A 23,625-nucleotide genomic window follows, 5' to 3' on the forward strand; every position below is an offset into this window, starting at 1 on the left:
AAGGCTCATCTAGTACTAATTTGTGGTACCCAAAAAAATTTGTGCTATCAGCATAATCAAAATTTTGAACAAAATCATTCCTTTGGCAAAACAAGAATACATAATATTAATTTTGTTTTGCCAAAAGGTCTTTAACTAAACAAAATTCTACAAAACAATATATGATAAAAATGGGTAAATGGTAGTCTGAGTGAAGACTCCAAAGAGGTGCCATGAGCCTTGATTGCGAACCACATTTCCACTAACCCTTCCTGTAGGTTCTTGACTACTCCAGCAGCGGGAATTGGGTGTCACTAGGACGTTATTGTCACAATGAGGCTCCAGCCCAGCACAAGTCCACTGGCACCAAATTGAGGGTAAAGTTCAGATCTGACCCCTGGACCAACGGGAACGGATTCTCTGCCAACTGGACCTCAGGTAGCATGGCCAGTTGGGTCCTGAAGGAGTGAAATTATCGAAAAGTATTTACTCATTAAAAAATAACTGGAAGAAGATTGAATGTCCAGTGGGTTATTTCCATGATTTAGCTAGGCTTTTAACAACTAAAACTTTTCATCCATCTTGATAGAGAAAATAGAACAGATGTTTATTTTTACTTACTCTGGATTGAGAGTTATAGTCTCCTCCTTAGTGTTTAGAATATCTTTTGTGAGTTTGTGCTTTGTTTGAAAATATCTCTTATAACCATGCGCATTGAAAGCATGAGAATGCCTGAGTTTGTACATTTGCTCAAGGGTAGATGCTTACAGTATTAACGTCACTATTATATCATAACCCTGCATTGAAACTGTAAATTGGCCCTATTTTTTATAAGGGTGTGATCTTCCATCAGTTAAATTTATTTTCATGAATTTCTGTCAGATTCATAAGAGACTGAATTTTATGGCTTCTATTTAAATTTGAAGTAAAAAGTAATAACTATAAATGATAATCTTTGTACATATGTCATTTAATATTTTCTATTAAATTTCCATGCTATCATCTACAGAGCAGGGTAAATTATGATCTGTTGAAGTATATTACAGATGTTGCATTACTTACATGTATCAATATTATTCTGTATTATTCTCATATTGCGTGTATTATTCTGTGTGTAGGTTGTGGCGCCCTCTTTACTCAGGACACTGGCATCATTCTTTCTCCTGGTTTCCCTGGTAACTATGAGAACAATCTAACATGTAACTACACCATTATGGTAGACCCACAGAAGTTTGTGCTGCTGACTTTTGATGAAGAAAACTTCAATATTGAAGGTTTGTGTTGACTTAAGATTCATATTGTTCCAATGTGAAAAGATTTGCCATTTGTGGATTGTTATAATTCTTAATATTTGTTATTTATTCAATATTCACCACGAGTTCTGCCTTTCACAGCTGTACAAGACAGATAGTTTCCAAAGTGTGCACCAATAGCTTAATATCCATTTGAGATCATTAAAATAACTTTAAACAAAAAGAACTTTGCCTGTCTTTGTAAACAACCAAAAATTTCTCTAAAATTATTCATTATTATCTGAGTTCTTTTCTCACAGTACAATGTAACGTTCACAGCAGCATAAGGCTAGCTGTAGCAATTCTGCGGAATTGTTTCTAAGTTACATTGTAGCCAATTCAGTCTATATTTAGTCACCTAAATGATGTGTTTTGTTGCCAGGTGGTACAGGTTGTCCGTATGATTATGTAGCCGCCTACACTGGAAATGGCTCAGACTCCAACCTCCTTGGGAAATTCTGCGGAACGACTGCCCCGGCTCCTGTCTCATCTCTGGGGGTCATGTTTATCCAGTTTGTCACCGACAGCTCCATAGTGGCACGAGGGTACAGAGCGACTTATTCAGCAATGGGTGAGTGGGGGAAATGATGAGCAATGTGAATAAGCCCCATGAAATACCTTTTTTTGTGGAAGATTTTCTTGAAGAGGCTTCATTTTCTTTAGAAGGTTTTCTTGAAAATTCTTTATTTTCTGTTTTTTTGTTTTTTTTTTTAGCAGAGACGACTTTTCCCATTTCCACAAAATGTAAAATCGTTATTTTGCTATTGATTTTATTGATTATGTTCATTTTTGGATTAATATACATGTTCTTCCTCAGAGTGACAATCCTCCTCATTTTAAAACATGTAAAGATTACAAAAACTTGTTTTTCCTTCATCCAACCATCTCTGTCAATATTTTCCAGAATGTGGTGGTGTATATACCGCCCCCCAGGGAACCATAAGAACACCCCAACACCCTGTGAACTATCATCACAATGCCAACTGTACCTGGTCCATCACCGTACAGCCTGATAGAGTGGTAGAACTGAAGTAAGTGGACTGGGATCTCCTTATAGCTGTGTATAAACACTACATCATTTACTATTGCTACAGTACCATCTGCATGTACATGTCATTGTACAGCCTTGAAAATTTGTGTATTTAAGAAGTACTCAAATTTATCAAAGCCATTTCTCTCTCCTGTAGGAGACAAAACCCTGATGAAATATGTACTTACAATTTATATATTAGTTTCACCTCAGTTTTTTGGCCAAAGTCCCTACTTCTCTCAAAACCAAGGTTTTCAATGCATCAAGGCATAAAATAACAACAAGTTTATAGCTAATGGATTTTTTCCTCCAGATTCAACATCTTTGACATTGAGACTCACTCTAGCTGTAACTACGACTACGTAGATGTGCGAGACGGCAACAGCTTGACATCTCCTCTGATTGGAAGATTCTGTAGTAATGTGATCCCTGAGCCAGTGCGGACAACTGGGAATACCATGACTGTCAACTTTGTCTCTGACGCCTCCATCAATGGCGCAGGCTTCACCGCTTCCTACAGGACAACTTTTGGTAGGTTGGCATATCAAAATATTTCCTTATTATAACCTGTGTTATTTTATCTTTTATAATAGATTTTAAGTCATTTTCTCTTTAAAATATATTGTAAGCAGCAAGTGCTCGCAATATTCATTGTGCCAGTGTTGTTTCCCCTATAATTTGTTAGGTATCTGATTACAGTTAAAACAAATATGGTATTTAATAATATTTTTAGTGCATGTCCTAAGACATCACAGTTTCTTCAATCTTTGATATTCAGGCTATGCAATAAAGGTTCACAAATGTAGATTTGGGTCATTTGATGTCAGTTAGTTTGGGCTGAACTAGCATGATAATAATTTGTAAATGCTGTCATTGCCACCAACGTTTCCATTCCCAGGTGTCCCACTCTGCGGTGGCTTCCTGAATGGCACCCAGGGAAGATTCGGCTCCTTTGACATTGACGGGGACGGACTGTACGAGGATAACTTGAACTGTGTCTGGCAGATTGTGGGTCAGGACAACAAGGTGTTGAATCTGACCTTTGAACCCATGGACATTGAAGCAGACAACACCTGTGACTATGATTACTTAGAGGTGGGTAGTGGAGGAAAATAGCTTGGTATTGTGAGAACTTAAGAGTAACAGTGTAAAATAAAGCTTGATATTATGATAACACTAAGTAACAGTGTGAGAATGGTTTGATATTGTGAAGGAATACTAATGGTATGGAAGAAATTGGTGTGGGATTGTGACAGCTGTTTTATTTTCAGTTTTATATTTGTGATATCATGTAGACAATCTCAATTTATTTTTCGGTATTTTGCATTTGTATTAATTTGTAATATAGAAAATAACGGTGGAAATTCCAAAGAAACAATTTCAAAATAATTTCAATGTAGACTCCGATGCCTTTAAACCAGCACCTGTAAGTTACACATCTTAAAGTCTTACCTTATTATATATTAAAGGTGAGAGATGGGCTAACGAGTGATGACCCTCTGGTGGGCAAATACTGCGGAAGTCGCCCGTTGACCTACTTTGTGTCGTCCAGTAACATGGTGTACATCAAGTTTTATACAGACGGCTCTGTGGGAGGAAGAGGCTTCAATATTTCCTACAGACAGGTGGATGGTAAGTGTGTGTGTGTGTGTTTTAAGAAATATAAGTGTTTATGAAGGAACATGAAAAATCATACATTTCAATACAAGTTCATAAGTTGTAACATTTTCATGTACCTGCTCTCATGTCAAGTTGACCTGTCATCCAGTGAATGTATATACAGTAAACTATTTGTCATTCTTGATCAGTTAATTCTGACTCTCAACTCAGCTTTATTTCAAAATATTCTGCCGTATTACAGAATAAATAAATATATTGTTATAATAATGAAGTTTTATTTCATTCAACTTCCAGCACTATGTGGAGGAGTCAGAACGGCAACAACATCCCCGCAGACAATATCCTCTCCTAACTATCCCAACTCGTATCCACACAACCTGCGTTGTCGCTGGACAATTGATGCTGGACTTAACCAGCAGATTGACGTCAATGTAACAGACTTCAATGTAGAGAACCATGCCAACTGCCAATATGACTACTTAGAGTTAAGAGACAAACCTTTGGTAAGTGAGAGATTAGGGTTTATAACTTGAAACTCCACTGCATTATGACAGAATTAATCTTTTATATTTTTTTTCCTTTCTGTATCTTTGCATTGCAAGAGCAAATACTTAACAGTTCTGTACCCACTTTCATTCATTCATTCATTTATTCATTTGTTTATTTATTTATTTATTCAGGGAGACAATGGTCAGATCCTGATGTATTGTGGCAGTCAGTTACCCCCATTGTTCACTAGTAAAGGGAGAACCATGCAGATTAACTTTGTCACTGATGCCTCTGCAACAGCCCCCGGCTTCTCTCTCACCTATCAAGTGGCTTGTGAGTTTTATACATTGAATTGAAATTTAATTCCAACTTGATTTCTGATGAATAATTTCACAGAGATGTCTATAAGTTTGTATTGGTTTGGTTGCAATTTACTTGTTTTAAAGGTGGTTGATTAATTAATAGTAATGTGAACAAAGTGATTACAGAATATTATTCAAGTATTGATCCAAATGGCTATTTTGATCTCCACCCAGGGGGTTGTGGTTTTACCTTTGTTTGTTTCCTAGGAAACAGCCTAAAAAAGTTACAGGGTGGATTTTCATGAAAGTTTCAGGATAGGGCAAAAATGGCCTTACTGAAAATCAATGAAATTTTTGATGGTGATCCATTGAAAAAATAAATCTATTAAACTCAGGTCTGCATTCCTTTAATGTGTTCTCAGGTTTTAAATGATCTTCTCTATCTCTAGCCTGCAACAGAACTCACAGTGGCTCCACAGGCCGAGTGACCAGCCCAGGGTGGCCGGGACGCTATCCCAGTTACTCTCGATGTTACGTCGTCATTCAATCCCCACCTGGCACCTACCTGTCTCTATACTTCAACTCTTTCTACATAGAACCACACACATCTTGTAACTTTGACTACCTAGAGGTGAGTACTTATACAGGACAGGTAAAGGTACTGCTTATGACAGAGTTGCAATTCTTGTGAATGGCTTTATGGCTTTAGGTTGAAAAAAGATATATAAAATAAATAAATGAGAAAGATTAAATAACGTGAAATGAAAAGAAAAGGGAAATGAGAAGATGAAATAAAATAAAAAACAAAGTAAAAAGGAGCAAAATACAATAAAATAAGAAAGCCTCAGTTTAGTGTCAATTTAGCTTTGTCTATTTGGCCATATATTTCAGATTTGGAATGGTTCAGATAATTTAAAATTTACATTTAGCTATTTGGCCATATATTTCTAGATTTTTAATGTCTCAGAAAATTAATTAATTGTCTTCAACTATGTATATTTCCAGATTCGTAATGGTTCAGATGCCAGTGCTGGTCTGGTAGGGAAGTATTGTGGTAACACCCTCCCAGACCCTGTGTTTGCTACTGGGAACTCTATCTGGATGTTCTTCCTCACTGATAACTCTGTTACACATCCAGGTTATGATATCACATTTGCTTCCAGCTCTTCAGCACCAGGTAGGGAAACTGTATGGTCATGGCTAGATCTTAATCTGAAAAATTATCCATCTTTTAGATACATGAGTTTGGAATCTTAAAAAATTATATTTCTGTCTCACTTTTGTGATGCTTTTAATGTGTAGAATACTGCTACAGGGTAGTCTTCTTTACAAATTGCTACCACTCAATTGGGAAGTTCAAATTCAAAATATTTATTAGTTTTAAAAATCTGTAGTATCTGTAAAATTCAAAGATTTTCCTCATTGAAAAGAAAAGAGTCATTATTAGGAAGTCATTGTACATATAGACTTGGATAAAGTAAGCTGCTAGGCTGTATTAATTTGAGTGTAATTGCTTTTTAAGTCTCCAGATCTGTGTTGACAGACAGTTGTAGAATTTTTAATAAGAAAGCCTTTCAAACGTTTAATTTCAAAAATTGTTATTTTAACAGGGTGCACAATGAATTAAACATTTTATACACAACTCAAAATTTATTAAAATAACAATTAATTTCCAGGTTGTGGCGGTACTTTCAAAGACAGCTACGGCAGTTTCACGTCTCCACTGTACCCACAACCGTACACCAACAACAGAAACTGTACATGGCTGGTGCAGGTGCCTGCCAGGAAGGTGGTTACCATCACCTTCACTGCCTTCAATATTGAATATCACGACAGCTGTAACTATGACTGGGTAGACGTGTATGACGGACCCTCCACCTCGTCCACGCGGGTGGGACGATACTGTGGAGATGTGAGTATTATACATGGTCTAAACATACAATAAATGAATAGAAAACTCCAAATGCAGATACTAAAATTTTAGTGCCAATTGAAAAGATAAAAAAACTTTAGAAACTGTTCTTTCAAAATTTAAAAAATATCACTTGATCTTTAATGCCTCTCTTCCATTTTGCAGTCAATGCCAGCCGAATTCACAGCCTCAGGTAGAGCAGTTACAATCTTTTTCCGCTCAGACCAGTCTCAAACTGGTCCAGGGTTTAGGATAGCATACAGTTCCTCACAGCCAGCTCTCATGCAGTCAGCAGACAAGTCTTCAATAGGGTGATAACGGAGATATTTAGATAGAAAGCACACCAGGCCTTCATGACATGATATTTTAAATGATGACAAAAATTTGTGAAGCTAACTTAGATTTTTTAATAAAAATTTTATAAAGTGATAAACAGTGCACTTGAAGCAATGTGAACAATGTGTCAATGTATCCTTCTATTATACATAAATATAAATATATGTATTCTCTTATTTGTACAGAAGATGTATGTATATTCAGGAAAAGAAATGACCAAAGATAAATTTTCTGTATTCAAGATAAATTGTTAACAGTACTATAACCTGAGACTTATAATATATGATATGCCAGAGTGTGAAAAAAAGTGAAACGTCTGTCCTGTTAAATGTATTGTGATTATTTTGTCACTGGTATTAAGTACCTCTGGTTGTGAGAATTCCATTTATCCGTCTATTACACATGGAGACATAATGTGAGTTAAGCAGTTAAGTACCAGATATTTATCTATAATAATAGAGGAATAGTTAAATGAATAAAAACAAAATGGCAGAAAAAAGGAAAGGAGAGGAAGACGCGATGTTTAAGAATGGAGATTGCGGACTTGGTTATTGTATTAAGTATGATCTATATTTTTACTCTCAGCATTGAAGATGAGCTGTTAAAGCTCTTCTACAGGAGCTTGCATTATGTCAAATACAAGAAGTTAACTGAGAAATTGCATTTGAATTAAATATTAATTCCTTTGTGGAATATCAGCACATCTTTCTACAACAGCAGTGTTTAATCTTATTTAAACTAATCATATTTCTATGGCTTTGTGGGCCCTTACAAACAATCATACCTATGGTCTTCGAATAACTTGTCACTGCTTTTCATCATATTAAATTTTCTTTTAGGTTCATTCTCGTCATTCTTTACATGAAGAAATCTAGAAAATGACATTTTTCAAAACAGTGAAAACCGTTTTACTGCTGGAAATTGGGAAACTCGACTATTATCGTCTTAATTTTTATATTAATTCTGGTAAACATTTTAATGGCCCTGATTCAAGTGTCTGTGGAAGGAGCTTAGAAAACAATAGGGAGAAATTCTGTCTTTTACAAAGGGAGAATTGATTAAGATGTGTCCTTTATGAAGTTAAGGGTCTTCTCTGTCATTACCACAAAGAGATTTGTTTGTAAAGAAATGGAAATCTATTGCATATTTTATTCTACAGAAGTCGTCACAGTACAGGAGTGTTGAACAAAGTGTTTTTTATTTTAATGCACTTGATTTACTTAGTGCCAAATTATAGACGGACCAATAGTAGTTCTTATATAGATTTTTACAGAAATAAATGTTAAATCATATCAGATTGTATGAATTGTATATTATATCAGAATTATATGAATTATAGATGCATATATATTTTGTAAATTTTGTCAAAATCTGATGACAATAAAAATCTAAAAAAAGTATTTGAAGTGACTGCTGGGACCGGTGTATACTGTGCTTATGTTAATATACAAACGTACTTTTTTGCTGGTAAAAGAACCGCTCTGGGTAAAATGTGATCTAGCTACACGAAGGTGTGCGGTAAAAAGTCCAGTTTTTCAGAAAAAGACCCTCTCCCCTGAAATTGCTGGTTTGATTTATGTGACCAATTTTCCTTCTATCTCTCTCCATTTCTTTTCTCAATCACTCTTGCATAGTAAACCAGTGTTGCAAACATTTTAGTATTATCTTATGTACTTAATGTGCCACCAAAACTTAAAAATGTGGCACGGGTAACTTTCTAATTTTACCTCATACGGAAATGCCATGACGGGGAATATGAGCGCAGCAAAGTCACTGGTAGTGTCAAAATTATTTATTCAAACTTAATTTCAAGTTACCCTATCGTCTGCAAGGTTGACCATATCAAATATTAAAACGTGAACTATATTTGGAAAGTATTTATCTGTACTGCCTTCTATTAAGATGCCGTAAAATCGTTCTACGTGCTGCTACAATTTACACGTACAGCTAGTGCGTGTAGGTGTTCCACACATAGTTTATTTACTGGATTATGTATTACATGAACGGCGACAAGCTAGACAACGATAAAATGTCAAGCTTGCTTGAATGATATCTCTGTGAAAAGGAAAATATATTTTTAAGTCTTGAATCTGAAACGACAAACATTCGACTGCCACTGACAGCATTATACTGTACAATGCCCAGCTTCAATTTTAAACCCCCAATTCGGGTCCCACTTTCAGGGTAGAAGGCATAATTTTCATACTTCCGTATACATCTTGTAAAATTTTTCAACTCCTGCCCAGTGTATGGAAAAGGGATCAATAAAGATATAGATAAGCTTCATATAATAACAGGTATGCCTGCGAACTTGACGGTTTTCCAATCACTGAACATGCTCATTTCCTGTGACATGACATCAATGTCCTCTAATAAAACGATCCAAAAAGCGACAGAGATAGCAGCTACCGACGTATAATTTTAGACGGGAGATCAAATTGAGTTTTGAGATTGTATTGGAAAGATGAAGGTCGGTTAAGTTTCCAATAATGAAATAGATGCTTTTGGTCTGATTTAGATGAAAGCGTAGGCAGAATGCTTTGATTCAAAATTTGACTACTTTATTTCTGAAAATAGACAAAGAATGACATCTTCATAATGTTTAAGCCTCACCAGCTACGAAACAGAATATAACCCCCTGTTTTAAACAAGGCACTTATTGACAAATATTGGAGAGTAAAAGACTTCACCATATCATCGTCACTATTGCAATCCATCAGTGAAAAAAGTCTTACATTGTATAATGTTGGTGGCCATTTCAGCGTCAAAGAAGTCATGTACCAGATATAGGAGTAAGCTACCCTCTGATACATGTATCAGGGTCTCCTAAAATAATGTACAAAATTACACTGTGCGCCATTCAACATTTTTGTAACAAACAACTAGCGCACCCTGTAGGCAGAGAGTAAAAGTGAGCGTGACTAATAAGTTAAGCTTTTTCAAAGTTTTTTTTTCAAAGTTTTTTTTTCAAAGTTTTTTTAAGTTAATGCAAGGGTGAACGCGTCGGAGGTCCGAAAGGAGAAGGTTCCGCTCTGAGCCAAGGTGTGTTCCTGCGGAATCCGTAAGGGCCGTGGTATCCGATGACCGGCTTTACCCCCTGCATAAACTGAGAGTGACCATCTACATCTTCACTGGAGTGACCTAAAATACAACAAACAGAACACCAATTAAAAATATACGCTCTGATTTAAGAAAAGGAACATTTCGGGGTCTATCAATAATATATGATAGATGTACATTTCTAGAAAAACTAATAACCTATTATTTCTACTTCAAGTAAAGGTATAGTCTTCTCTCCGCCCTAAAATATGTCTCAAAATCGTTTTTTCGTCTAATACACTATCACTTTGCAGGGTATTAAGGCATAAAAATATGACCTGGGAGATTTTCAGAAGCGTATATATACCTCTTTTAAGCCAGACAACTCACCTGCTCCAAATTGGTTTCTTAGAACTAAATACTGATGTCCTGCACCTGCCTCGTGGAACCTGTCCATCACTTTGCCTTCTATTGAGCAGCCGCCATTTTCCTGGAAACAAGGAGGAAAAGTTTCTTATATTCATTTCAAAGAAAAAGTGATTATAGCTGGTTTCCTGTTCTCACTCTCCCAAGAAAGGACGCAGTCCATCTGTCGTACTAGGCGAACTGCGACATCATACAGGGTTGCTACTTAATATGGAATATTTTTTATCATTGTTATTTTTGAGTGCTGATTAAAATTTTTTTGGCTTGAGTCATTAAAAAAGTATGTCACTGAGTGATAATAACATCCAGTCTTCTGTTGTGAGATATTTTGTTCAATGATATTAAATCTGACATAAGATGCCATTCAAAAGAAAGGAACACCCCCAGAAAACCATATCAACAGTTTGATGTCAGTATAAACTTTGAGATAAGATATTAAAGAAAATGATAGCCTCCGGACAGTGATATGTTACACAGTCAAAGAACTCACTACAGTAAATCATGAAAAGTCAGTAATTGCGGGTATGACCTCCAGCAGCCGCTTGCAGCGCCCTCATCCTACATGGCATACCCTGTGACACGTTTTTTAGAGTTTGGCTGGGGATATCATTCCACGCAGTGATATTTGCCTGTCGCAGTTCATCACTATTTCCCGGCCGAGGACCATAGCTATTAATTCTGTGAGTTACTTCCGCCCACAGATTTTCAATTGGGTTCATATCTGGAGACTTTGCAGGCCAGGGCAGTTGCTGAACCCATTGGTTTCGAAGAAAAACAGTGATTCTGCGGCCTCGATGTGGGGTTGCGCAGTCGTCTTGGTACACAAAGTTGTTCCTGAAGATGACTCTTACCAATCGAAGCATTGTTTGCTGTAGAATGTTTCTGTAGGAATCCTGGATGAGGTTGCCTCCTAGAAAAACCAACTGGTTCTGGGCACCAACATGAAATGCTCCCCAAACAGAGACGTTACCATCCCCTGCTTGCACCCTAGGCAGTACACAATCATCGGTTTATGTCCCTCGTACACGTCGGTGGACACGAATTCGACGATCAACCCTAAAAAATCCATATCTGGCCTCATCACTGAAAACGACGTGATTCCAGTGTTTTGGCTGCAAACGCACGTGGTCCCCAGCCCATTGCAGACGTCGCTGTATATGACCTCCTGTTAACAGTGGTTTCCCTACTGGCCTTTGTGCAAAATAACCGGCTTGCAGTAATCTCTTGTTCACGAGGGACCTTGAAACGGGCGTTTGAATGACATTCTGCCTCTCTTTTCTGAGGACACTGTTTGTCTTTGTACGACCAGCACGGCGTCCTCTAGGGAGAAGGCGATCCTGTCTTCTTGGTGTGATACGCGGACACCCTGGTCGAGGTATTGGAGTAGGTGCCCCTGTTGCAGCAATTCTTTGGAGGACTTCACAAACGGTTCCTTTATAAATGTTGAATTACCTGGCAATGGCTGTCCGTTTCTGGCCATTTTCTCTTAGAGCAAGAATCCCATAGTAAGCTGCGTTGCTTAGCTGTCGAACCATATCTTCACTAATGTACCTGCCAAGTTTCAGAGCGATCCCTTTGTTGCTTCTCTAAACACACTCCAAAGATTGACCACACCCATGCGTTTTTATACAAGGGCAGAAATTGCCGAAAAGACCACCCCTCACATTTCTGACCACAGAACATGCAACTGCATGCATCAATTGTTTCGAGAGTTGTGTGGTAATTAGGTAACACACCTGGCTACACATGGAGTGACACCTCAGCTTTGGATTTAAAGTAGTTAGAGAGAAATTAAATATTTTGTAGAAAATTTACTCGCCAAAAAATAATATTCCATATTAAGTGGTAACCCTGTAGCTACGTATATATTCTTGCTCCAGAAACATCGTGCGTTTTTACACTGCCATTGCTTTTCACATTTGTGATAAGACTGAACTCGGTAAAATAACGCCATGACCTGTTTGGTGGTGGTGGGTGGCAGAGGGGGGGGGGGGGGGAGGGGACACCCTGTACGGTGGTAGTTGGGGGGCATCCTGTGTAATGGTGGAGGGGGGCACAATGTGTGGTTGGGGGGACACCCTGTGAAATGATGGCAGACGCCCTTTGTGGAGGGCGGGGGGACACCCTATGAGGTGGTGGTGGGGGGGGGGGGGGCACCTAGTGTGGTGATGGGGGGGGGGGGCGGCACCTAGTGTGGTGGGGAAGAAATTAGCCTGTCTGGTGGTCATGTTCAATCTGAAACTCGATCTCGTGTGCATAACTAGCTAGAACTATTATATGATGTGTGTGTGAGTGTGTGTTTGTGTGTGTGTGTGTGTCAGAACCCTTACCTGGTCATAAAACTTGAGACTCTGTGGCACGCTGTGAAACCCAAAATACGGTCTGGCATGTTTATCCTTCTGACCATTATAAGGAGGGACGACCGGTCCCACCTTGGGGTTGGCCTTAGCATAGTCCCCGGCTATACTTCCACACGCTATATTGTCCCGTATGAACCCCTTCTCCATGGCCAGCATTTCCTCGGGTGGGGGGGTCGGGGGTGTGCGGTAGATTTTGTTGGCACGCGACTTCCTCGGCGAGCGAGGAGAGCGGGGCGCTGATGCCACGCTGTGTCGGGGACTGTCCCGTCTCGGGCTGCTTTGACGGGGGCTTTCAGCGGGCTTAGGACTCCCTGCCGTTGGACTTCCTGGGTTTTCCTCGTCTGCCATGTTTACTGTATGTCACGTACCACAGCTAGATTGACGAACAAATTGAATGGTTTTGTCCCGTATTATCTTCCTGGGGCTGTTTAATTACTCGGTTCTTTAGCTAAAACAGTGCCAATATCCAAACGTGATCCTAGAAGACGCGCAAAAGGATCAAAGTGCTGCTTTGTCCCAATTTCAGCGTCCTACTCCGAGGAAGGTATCAAGTCCTAGTACTGCACTGTGTTAATGCACGCACTCGCATTCTGTGACGGTTGCTATGTAGGGGCGCGAGGTCAGGTCCCCATTATACTGCCATTGATCATTAAATAAATAAAGAATGCAGGCGGGGGACTGAACTAGGACATATTTAACCTGTTGGGTCCATATTTCACATTATGTGTGACTTATGTGTAAATTTTAATGATGGCCGTATTATAATTTTCTATAGGTTGAGGGCAATTGGACCATGAATACATGGGCAAATAATTATTGTCCAAAAAGACAATTTATTTATCTGATTTACAACTTTTGTGTGCTGGCCTGATTAGCTATATATTTGGAGTGTCCCATGTATATATAGACTCTAAAATTTTAATTTTAAAAAACATTTACTCTCTTAAATCTTTAAGTCGGTATAAGAAAGGTATAAATAAAGATTTGTTCTGAAGAGAATATTTCAAATCATGTCTCTTAGCGTTACACACAAAGCCCCCTGAAGCTTGGTACGTCATGCATTTTTGAATCGGATAATCCCTTTTAACTGGCAGTATAACGTATCGTGTTTCCCCGCCTGGATCAATGTGGCCCATCCGCCGCGATAATGGCGTCTAGTTGCTATGGCACCACGTGACCTGTGTTACTTTCGCCCCAAGAATCAGCTGATGACTATACTTATAAACGATATTGCTTACTATTTACGTTTGTGTACCTGTATACTGCCTTTAAAGATCGTTAAGACTATGATCCTTCCATTATTTAGAATAATGAGTTGCACCAGATTAATTATAATAATAATAATTTATTCGAGCATTAAATGTGGCAGTTACATTTGTTAGCCCTCTATACTACAAATATATAACTAAATAAAAGTTATACATCACTATGGATTACTACTAATACAGTGTTTAAGATTATTAATTACAGTGTATACGTTGTTTAAAATACTTATTACAATTGTAAATAGTTCAATACACTGAGGGAATTAAACAGCAAGAAATTTATTTTACTGCTCATGACGTCACCCCTATACTCTAGATCCGATACTTCAAAAGCAATCATTTTTAAAGAAAAACAAAACATCCATTACCCAGACAACATTTTATAAATATTAAATCAATATTATATGATAAATATTGGTAATATGATTTTGTATAGCTTTGATATATATTTGTCTTAATTTAATTTATAAAGATAATAACCTTTTTCTATAATATCTCACAAATGGCATTTTGACAGACATATGAAAATTGCATTAGTTGTGCTGTAGTACCGTGTACAGGTAAGATCATACTTTTAGGGATCATTTCTATAGTATGTATCGCCGGGACGTCAGGTAAAACTGATACCGGACTGTACACTCTGATGACGAGGTGCAGCATCCCCTTCTGAGCGCGAAGCGGGCTCCAGATGCTACTTCCGGGTAGCTGGTCTGGGGTCATTGATGACCGTTCCGCTCTTCCATAAGTGGAGAGTTGGAGGAGGGGGATGCATTCAGAGGAGTGTTTTTTTATAAAGAAAGAAAAAATAGAAGCCAAGGAACTTTCATTCTCTCTAACATCTCCTGTACGCTGGCAGCGTCCGTTCAGCGTTCTTTGTTCCCATGAAACTGGCAATTCTAGGTTGTGGAAAGAAGGTACAAGCATTGATACAAGTATAGTTGCAGAATGAATGCCAATGATCGGCCAGTTGTCGCCACGTTAAGATTTTTTTTACTCTCAAACGGGGCCGTACTACGTCACGCTGAAAGAACGCCGTCAACTGTAAAGGGGCTTGAAAAACGAAGGTGAATTAGGAGGAGAGAGGGGGGGGGGTGGACGGCGGAGACACCAATATTTTTGACCACTGGTGACACCAACGACACCCAATGTCGTTAGTATAGACTGCAGAATATGGCAGAACTATTTCAACAATTGCAGTAAACATTATTACTAATGTCAGTAAGCCATTAATTATCTGCTGGAAAGGGACTTCCTTCGAAGTATTAAAGATTGGTGATGAAAAGAAAACAAATTGAATCATGTACTGCCTGTTAAGATCACTTAGACCTTGGTCCGACCATTATATTTGATAGCGAGAGGCATCAGAAGAAATAAAACGGCAAAAGTTTTACCACACCGTTCATGACGTCACTCCTAGACTTCAAAGCCGATATTTCAAAAAACAAACAATTTTATAAGAAAAATCAATAATAAGGCTAGGGTGGTTCTTAAAAATTATATTAATAATATAAAAGTAATTTAACTATTATGATGTTATATAGTACATTGGTAAACATTTCATGGCTTAATTAATAAAGATAATTATTTTTTCCTATAACATTTCAACAAAGGCATTTTGACAGACATATGAAAATTGCATTAGTCGTGCTGTAGTTCGTTAAACAGGCAAGATCATACTTTAAGGGATCATTTCTATAGTAGGTATCGCCGGGACGTCAGGTAAAACTGATACTGGACTGTACACTCTGATGACGAGGTGCAGCATCCCCTTCTGAGCGCGAAGCGGGCTCCAGGTGCTACTTCCGGGTAGCTGGCCTGGGGTCATTGATGACCGTTCCGCTCTTCCATAAGTGGAGAGTTGGAGGAGGGAGATGCATTCAGAGGAGAGTTCAAAAAAAAAAAAAAAAAAAAAAAAAATTAGAACAGAAAACACGAGCCAAATACTATCTTCTACCACGGCGACATCTTGATTTTTCACCAGATATTGATTTTCACCAGATGGCTAAATGTGGCCAATCTTCTAAATGCGAACCAAATGACCGTCTATTTGACCGTCTAATGATTTCAAGATGGCCGACAGCTGCAGTCACCTGTAAGTGCTCTGTGAAACTATGGCCTAAAGCACCGTAACCAAAAAGTTATTTCTTATCCAAAGGTGTAAGATAGACATTTAAAGATACAAAGAGAAGATTCCCTAAAAGTTTATAAGGAGAAATAGAGGAACAGGTAGGAAAAACTACACTTAACCTGTGGACCAGGGAAATCTCAAACAAACAAAGGAAGACAAGATGGAGGACTATTACAGCATCCTTGGTGTTCAACCTGAAGCAAGCACAGATGAGATAAGGGATGCGTTCACATCCAAAGTAAGCAAAATTACTGTACTTAATGATGGAAAACTACAAGCAGACTCTGTTGCATATTTCACACTCATGAACCCAGTCACCAGACAGAAATATGATAAAGCAAGAGGATTGGATAATAGTGTCTCCTACACAACTGATCAGTATTTTGGGCCAAATGTGGAAGCTGTACAGCACAATAGTCAGTGTGCTATAGTCAGTATTAGCACAGTGAACCTAGTAAAAAGGTGGACTGAAGCCAGTAAACAATACCACAAACCAGACACTGAAAATGAAGTTAATGATGGCAGCGGGTACCAGCTGAAATTTCAGTATAAAGGCCCCAGTGGAATCAGTCTAGGTGCAATATCATTGACATTCTATCACACCGCCAAATCCAAGAAGATCCACGTACAGGGAGCTCCATACATACTATGGCTAGCATTTGATTATCCAAAGATAGCCATGATTGTTTCATCCCCCAAAATGATACAGCAACCATCTATGTCAACATCCAAAGAAACTACAGAAGAAGAGGGAGATTGTGAATCGCCTATTCGCAGCAGTCAAACATCAGTGAAGAGATCAAGGAGAAACTCACAGACAGGATTCAGATCTAAACTGGGCACAAACTTTAAAGAAAGCCGTACGGAGAGAGAAGTGGGGAAGATGCAAGAGACCCTGCAAGCAGTGGAAGCAGGTTATGCTGAACTACTGTTTAAAACCACAGATATGAAAAGAAATGACACAAAAACAAATGATCTTCTGGCCAGTCAAATAAATACTCTGAGTGAAAATGTGGGACACTTATCAGTTAAGTCAGCCAGTGACCACCAGGAATTGTTGAGACTCTTAACACAGCTTTCAGACAAATTAACTAAGTTAACGGAAGAAGTGGATAATATGCGCCAACAAAAACAAGCCCCAAAACAACTGAACATTGCTGTTGATAAAAGCACACAGAGTGAGACCAGTGAACCAGCTGGAGACAAAGGCACTCAGTGTGAACTCACTGTGACTGCAAACAAAAGCACACAGTGTACTCAGTGCGAGGACAAAGGACTTCCCCTAATTACAGATAACAGGGAGATACAGCCCCAGGACTCTGCACCGCCCACACTTTCCACCATCCTAACACCATCAACAATTGCTATGGAGATGTTACAACCCACCTCACAATTAACTTCTGAAGAAAAGAGAAGTGTTATTCATTCCACTCCAGTGGAGGAGCCCACGGAAAAAAGCACAAAGGAAAACACAAAACATCCACACCCACCTTCCGCAAATGCTGATCATGAACCTGGACAATTGACACATGTGGAACCAGCACAAAACATACCTGTGCTACCTGATGAAAAAGAGCTGTCACAAGAGGGAGTACTGATAAACTCAAGCGAAAACACAGTTAGTCATGAGAATATTGTAATAGCAAGTTCCATTGGGAAAGGACTATCGGCCAATAGACTCTTTCCACGCACAAGAAGTAAATGCTTTGTACTAAGTGGGAAGAAAATCACAGATGCAATGGAATTAATCAGAGAAAAAGATTTCGGCAAGCCTAAGACAATCACTGTAATCATGGGATCAAACAACATCAGTGAAGGGCAACACCCACAAAGTGTTGCTGACCAAACAATGACCCTTTTAGACAGCATTGAACAAAAATACCCAGAAACTCAAATTATCCTTAGCAACATCTTGCCGAGATGGGGAAACCACAATTTCAACAGAGCTGCTGTACAAACCAACAGGCAAGTACAGCAACTCTGCCGCTCACATACCAAGGTCCAATACATGGACAACATCAACCTCACCGGCAGAAGGGAACTGTTCAAATGGGATGGTGTCCACCTCACCCCACGTGGGACCAGTACTCTAGCGCGCAACATAAAGGATGCCACCAGGCAACCAAATCCACTTCACACAGCACCAACAAGTAGCCACAGCCCCATTGCTACTAAAGCCCATCAGCAACAACACCATGGGGATCATCGCAAATGGAAACATTCACCTCATCAGTGGAACCCACCCAACATCAAGGGTAACTCTATTGAGATTGAACTAAAACTCCTACGTGAGTGTTTGAGCAAACTGGAAACTAAAATTCGCTAAATGACAAACAGAAAGTCTGCCTTGAAACACAACAATAGTAACACAGGACTGTTTACACCAATTTAAAGCCAAGTAGGTGTCTTTAGTACAATAAGAGAAGCCAAAATGTAAGTACGCCTGTTTTTTTTTTTTTTTTTTTTTTTTTTTTTTTTTTTTTTTTTTTTTTACAGATAAAATCATGCTGCATGCTGTACATAATTTTCAGATGTGCATTATATAAACTGTATCACAGTACATGTTATCTACAATTACTTAGTTTATAAATGAAGTTCAATCTTTTTCCATATTTTATCATGGCAATATGAATATAGTTAGTAAATGAAAAGCACTGTAACAGTGTAGTATGGAAGATACCATATCATATCAGTGATGGATAATTTACTGAGTGTGGAGAGGTACAAGCATGTATTTATCTATTTATTTAAAGGTTGATAACATGATTAAGAAGAGAAACTGCCAAAAGTTACATCTTGTTATAAAAAGTATAATAATTTTATGGTTATATATTGTATGTTAGGTGCTTAAGGTAATAGTTTCACTGTATGAAAGAATATAAGACAGTTTTGTCATGGAAGACATGTTACGTATAGGTATGCGCAACATAAGAGGTCTAGCAAACAAGCTTAATGATGAAAACTTTATCTCCACTGTGGAAAGTTATGATATTTTTGTATGTGTGGAAACTTTTTCAACTGAAAGGTCAAAAGTTGTCTTGCCTACTGGCTCACATGCCCACTTCCTTAAAGTTAGAAGAAAAAAGAAAGTTAGAGGTAGACCTTCAGGTGGAATTGTGATATACTATAAGAAAGAGTTCCGAGATGCAATCAAGATGTTTAATAGTAAGAGTGAGAACTTGTTGTGGATTAGACTGTCTGGTAAACATTTTGGACTGCAAAATGATATATTTCTCTGTGCAGTATACATAAAACCAAGCAATTCTCCATCTGATGAAGCAACTTTTGATATACTAGAGGAAGAAATTGCACAGTTTAAAGCCCTGGGCTCAGTTTGCTTGTTAGGTGACTTTAATGCCAGAACAGGGATGTTGCAAGACTTTGTGAAAGATGATAATATGATTGGTCCTATGCCTGACAGCCGCATCAGTGACAGGAACTTAAAGCCTAGAAATAACCTAGACAGTGTGGTGAATCCCCAGGGAAGAACCCTACTAGAACTGTGCATTAGTAGTAACTTGTGTATTCTAAATGGTAGAATACGAGGCAATTCTTTAGGATATTTCACCTGTTACAACACAAAGGGTTGCAGCACAGTAGATTACGCTATTGTTAGTGATGGGCTTTTGAGCAAAATCAAATATTTTACAGTACATCCAATAGATTACTTATCAGATCACTGCAGGTTAGATCTGACATTACAAATAACAGGTTTCAAACAGTCTGCACAAACACAGCAAGTAAAGGGATTCAGTGACCGCTACATTTGGGAGTCAAACTCACGTGAAAAGTTCATAGAGGCCCTAGAAAATGAGACAATGATGAATGACATTTGCTCCCTGCAACTTACCAATTTCCCTGCTACAAAAGAAGGTGTGCACAATGCATGCAATTCACTTACAAACATCTTGGAAAAGGCTGCTAAATCATCCTTGCGTATTAAGAAGCGAACTGAAAATAAGCCTAAAAAAAGACCTAATAGAACGAGAAAACAACCGTGGTTTGACGGCACTTGTGCTGAAATACGACGAAATGTAAAGTACCTAGGCAAACTTCTTCATAATAACCCAAAAAATAACTTCATTTCTTGCACATACCATGAAGTTGCAAAAAAGTATAAACAAGTAATTAAACAAAAGAAACATAACCACAAAAATGCACTCTTAAATGACCTGTTAAACCTTGAAGAAAATAACCCCAAAGCATTTTGGCAAACCCTTAAAAAACTAAACCATGATAAAGAACAGCAAAACTTAATTAGCCCAGATACATGGTTTAGCCACTTCTACCATTTGTGTGGGATCCCTCCTGAAGGTGACCATGCCTTAGATAATGAAATTAAATCTTATGAAAGCCTACCAGGTGAAGCAGTACTTGACAAACCTATTACAGTGAAAGAGGTTAAAAATGCCATTAAATATCTAAAAAATGGGAAATCACCTGGGGAAGACAAGGTGAGAAATGAAATGTTGAAAGCTGGAGCACAGTATTTTGCAGTTGTGCTCACAAAACTATTTAACATGGTGCTAAATACATCTGAAATCCCTGAATCTTGGAACCTAGGAATTATAATCCCGCTTTTTAAATCAGGAGAACATATGAACCCTGAAAACTATAGAGGCCTCTGCATAACTAGTTGCTTAGGGAAATTATTTAATTCAGTTTTAGCACACAGGCTCATCCAACATATTAACAATGAAAACAAATTAAGTGAAGAACAAGCAGGCTTCAGGCCAGGTTATAGAACAACAGATCATATCTTTACTTTGAAATCACTAGTCAACAGGTATCTCAATCAAAACAAAAAGCTGTATGCCTGTTTCATTGACATGAGAAAAGCCTTTGATTCAGTATGGCACAAGGGACTATTACTGAAATTACTTAAACTCGGGATTAGGGGGAAATTCTACCGTGTCATAAAAAGCATGTATAGTAACACCAGATTAGGCATCTCGGTAGGTTTAGGTTACACTACCCCATTTCTATCAAGATTAGGAATCCGCCAAGGAGATAACCTTAGTCCCACTCTCTTTAATTTATACATGGATGACCTCAAGGAGGCTTTCCTTTCTTGCAACCAGCCCGGTGCAATTAATGGACTGAATCACATCTTGTATGCTGACGACCTTGTCCTAATATCGGCATCCAGAGATGGTCTACAAAATAAACTAACGACACTGCAAGCTTACTGTAAAAAGTGGAAACTAAACATAAATGAAAAAAAGTCCAAGATCATGATATTTAATAAAAAAGGAAAATTAGACTCTGCAACATCATTTACAATAAATAATATAGCCATTGAATCAGTAAAAGAGTACAATTATCTGGGTTTAACCTTTACAAATACAGGTTCAATGAAAAAAGCAATTGAAAATTTAAAGAAAAAGGCTCTAAAAGCAACTTTTGCTCTTAAAACAGCCCTGTCCTCAAACAAGATAACATCTCCCACACTCAACTTAAAACTTTTTGACAAAACCATCAAGCCCATCTTACTATATGGATGTGAAGTTTGGTCTGAAGAAATATTCAAGGAAAAACAAATGTCTCTTACAAAACTAAATAAATTTCCTTTTGAACAACTACATCTAAAAATGTGCAAATGGGCACTAGGTGTACGAAAAAATGCTATGAACAATGCCTGTAGAGCTGAATTTGGAAGATTTCCACTCTATTCTGATATTGCAAAACAGACACAGAGATACAGCGCCAGACTCAAAGAGCTACCTTCCAGCAGATTGGTCAAAAACATTTATGAACAGGAGCAAAAAGAAAAAGGACCCTGTTGGTCTGAATCAATAAGAACATTTATACAGTGTTGGGGTCTGGGTCATAAAACTGATACACAAACACTAGATAACTTTGAAAACCTAAGAGATGCTATCAACAATAAAATTGAGGAACTATTTTGGAAAGACCTGGAAAGTGATAACTACAGTAAACTCAGGACATACAGACTACTTAAAAAAACTTACACCCCTGAAAAATATCTGTCAATGAAAGTCACCCCATCAGAAATGAAGACTATTGCAAAAATGCGGATTAGTGACCACGAATTAGAAATTGAACGTGGCCGCTATACATCCCCTAAAACCCCTACTGAAAATCGCAAGTGCCCCCACTGTAATGAAATTGAAACGGAGATCCACTTTTTACTGAAATGTGAAGAACATAGTGTCAGAAGAATTAGATTAATGATACCTCCTGAGCAGAAAACAGATCATGAAAAAATTCAGTGGCTGCTCAGTCCAAAAAGTGAATTGTGTTTGAGAACATTATATCTATATATAACTGAAAGTTTGAAAAAACGACACACCCACCAATAGCAATAGTCGTTTTATTCTGTGCTGCTTCCCAGTAATCATTCAATAAGTATTGTATAGCTTTGTATAATTGTTGCTAAGTTGTTATGACTAGTGTAGAGAGCCTGTAAAATGTAATATGTATGCATTTTAGTGCTCAATAAAGATTATATATATTTATTTTAAGACATATATGTGAATATCTTGTGAAAAAACAATCTGTGACCCTAGTAGAAGGTATTAAACCAAATATTATGTAGGCAGGCCACAGATGAATTATTGTGAGGGTAAGGGGGTCAACAACAGGTTCTACCACTAGTGACACCTAGCGACGTCACTGTAAACTGAAGAATACGTCAGATCTATATCAACACTTTTAAAACCGAAACACTATATTATTAAAATGAAAAATCCATTAATTATCAGCTTGAATATGGTTTCGTTTGAAGTCTTAAAGGTTAGCAATACGGAAGGAAAACAAAAATGAATTTGTCACAAGGTCGTGCAAATATCTGTTGTTGATCTCACTATATTTTTCTCATGCAAGTTTTAAATGTCATTACCAGGCATTGTTTACAGAAGAACTTTGTACGAATTCAAATTCTCAGTTACCAGCAGGTGATCCAGGACCTCAGCTATATTAAAACATTTCCATGTTTATACCCAATAAACCTTGTGAAACTGACGTCTGTGTACTTCAGTCAACAACCAATTCATCAACTACAAAATAAGTAAAATATAATGTGTACACTGTATGTAGAATCATCATGCGAGACCAATGGGACCCTTATGTGATTTAAACGAGTACTACAAGTAATGTGTTGAAACATTGTACTAGTATGTGTACAGTTAGTACATAAGAGAGCACGAGAGTGTGATTTTAATACTGCGCCAATATGCCCGTGGTGTATTTTTTTTTTATTCTTCATAATAAAATGAAAATGAATCTCTCTCTCTCTCTCTCTCTCTCTCTCTCTCTCTCTCTGGCCTTACTAGTTCGAGGGTCAAACGTGTCCGACCCACTTGTTTATTTCCCCATGGGGAATCTATTCAGCGTCTATTAGCGGATTAGACGGCAAGCTTTTTAGTGGGTAGCCATATTTGACCCGTGGGGTAGTTAGTCCATTGCTCTGAATGCGGCCTCTCTG

At 38.0% G+C, this 23,625-nt stretch overlaps 2 protein-coding genes and 2 non-coding genes across 10 annotated transcripts in view; 3 read left to right on the forward strand and 1 right to left on the reverse strand.

Moving 5' to 3' along the window:
- LOC106178857 (cubilin) overlaps positions 1 to 8,360 on the forward strand; it is a 50,334-nt gene extending 41,974 nt beyond the window's left edge. For 5 of the 7 annotated variants that reach the window (XM_087017115.1, XM_087017116.1, XM_087017113.1 and 2 more), the window contains 12 exons: positions 1,098 to 1,253; positions 1,654 to 1,842; positions 2,176 to 2,302; positions 2,615 to 2,832; positions 3,200 to 3,396; positions 3,771 to 3,933; positions 4,216 to 4,424; positions 4,602 to 4,743; positions 5,162 to 5,343; positions 5,718 to 5,889; positions 6,389 to 6,624; positions 6,790 to 8,360. In XM_087017115.1, coding sequence (XP_086873241.1) covers positions 1,098 to 1,253; positions 1,654 to 1,842; positions 2,176 to 2,302; positions 2,615 to 2,832; positions 3,200 to 3,396; positions 3,771 to 3,933; positions 4,216 to 4,424; positions 4,602 to 4,743; positions 5,162 to 5,343; positions 5,718 to 5,889; positions 6,389 to 6,624; positions 6,790 to 6,939 — 2,141 coding nt within the window. In that variant the 3' untranslated portion in view covers positions 6,940 to 8,360. Of the gene's footprint in view, positions 1 to 257; positions 420 to 1,097; positions 1,254 to 1,653; positions 1,843 to 2,175; positions 2,303 to 2,614; positions 2,833 to 3,199; positions 3,397 to 3,770; positions 3,934 to 4,215; positions 4,425 to 4,601; positions 4,744 to 5,161; positions 5,344 to 5,717; positions 5,890 to 6,388; positions 6,625 to 6,789 lie in introns of those variants that run through there. The other 2 variants (XM_087017114.1, XM_087017118.1) reach the window with 2 other exon arrangements.
- Positions 8,361 to 8,917: 557 nt separating this feature from the next.
- Positions 8,918 to 13,396, reverse strand: LOC106151725 (sperm microtubule associated protein 1-like). Its single transcript, XM_087018197.1, has 3 exons — positions 12,756 to 13,396; positions 10,390 to 10,489; positions 8,918 to 10,101 (listed from the first exon to the last, which is right to left on the reverse strand). The coding sequence occupies exons 1-3, from the start codon at positions 13,131 to 13,133 to the stop codon at positions 9,944 to 9,946; spliced, it is 636 nt and encodes a 211-aa protein (XP_086874323.1). The 5' UTR covers positions 13,134 to 13,396; the 3' UTR covers positions 8,918 to 9,943.
- A 1,216-nt stretch (positions 13,397 to 14,612) lies between these two features.
- LOC112041361 (small nucleolar RNA U3) lies at positions 14,613 to 14,832 on the forward strand. Its single transcript, XR_002886208.2, has one exon. It is a non-coding gene; the product is annotated as a small nucleolar RNA U3 (small nucleolar RNA).
- Positions 14,833 to 15,717: 885 nt separating this feature from the next.
- LOC112041362 (small nucleolar RNA U3) lies at positions 15,718 to 15,937 on the forward strand. The gene has a single exon (XR_002886209.2). It is a non-coding gene; the product is annotated as a small nucleolar RNA U3 (small nucleolar RNA).
- The last annotated feature ends 7,688 nt before the right edge of the window (positions 15,938 to 23,625 follow it).

Source organism: Lingula anatina, chromosome 7, assembly GCF_051362555.1.
Source record: "Lingula anatina isolate TDL-2025a chromosome 7, LinAna3.0, whole genome shotgun sequence".
Taxonomy (NCBI): Eukaryota; Metazoa; Brachiopoda; class Lingulata; order Lingulida; family Lingulidae; genus Lingula; species Lingula anatina.

What these genes read in the sequence shown, in the direction of transcription:
- LOC106151725 (XM_087018197.1), bottom strand. Translation starts at nt 13,133, where the DNA reads ATGGCAGACGAGGAAAACCCAGGAAGTCCAACGGCAGGGAGTCCTAAG. An exon ending in GTCTCAAGTTTTATGACCAG is followed by an intron (nt 10,490 to 12,755) that starts GTAAGGGTTCTG and finishes CCTTGTTTCCAG; the next exon opens with GAAAATGGCGGCTGCTCAAT. An exon ending in AAGAAACCAATTTGGAGCAG is followed by an intron (nt 10,102 to 10,389) that starts GTGAGTTGTCTG and finishes GTTGTATTTTAG; the next exon opens with GTCACTCCAGTGAAGATGTA.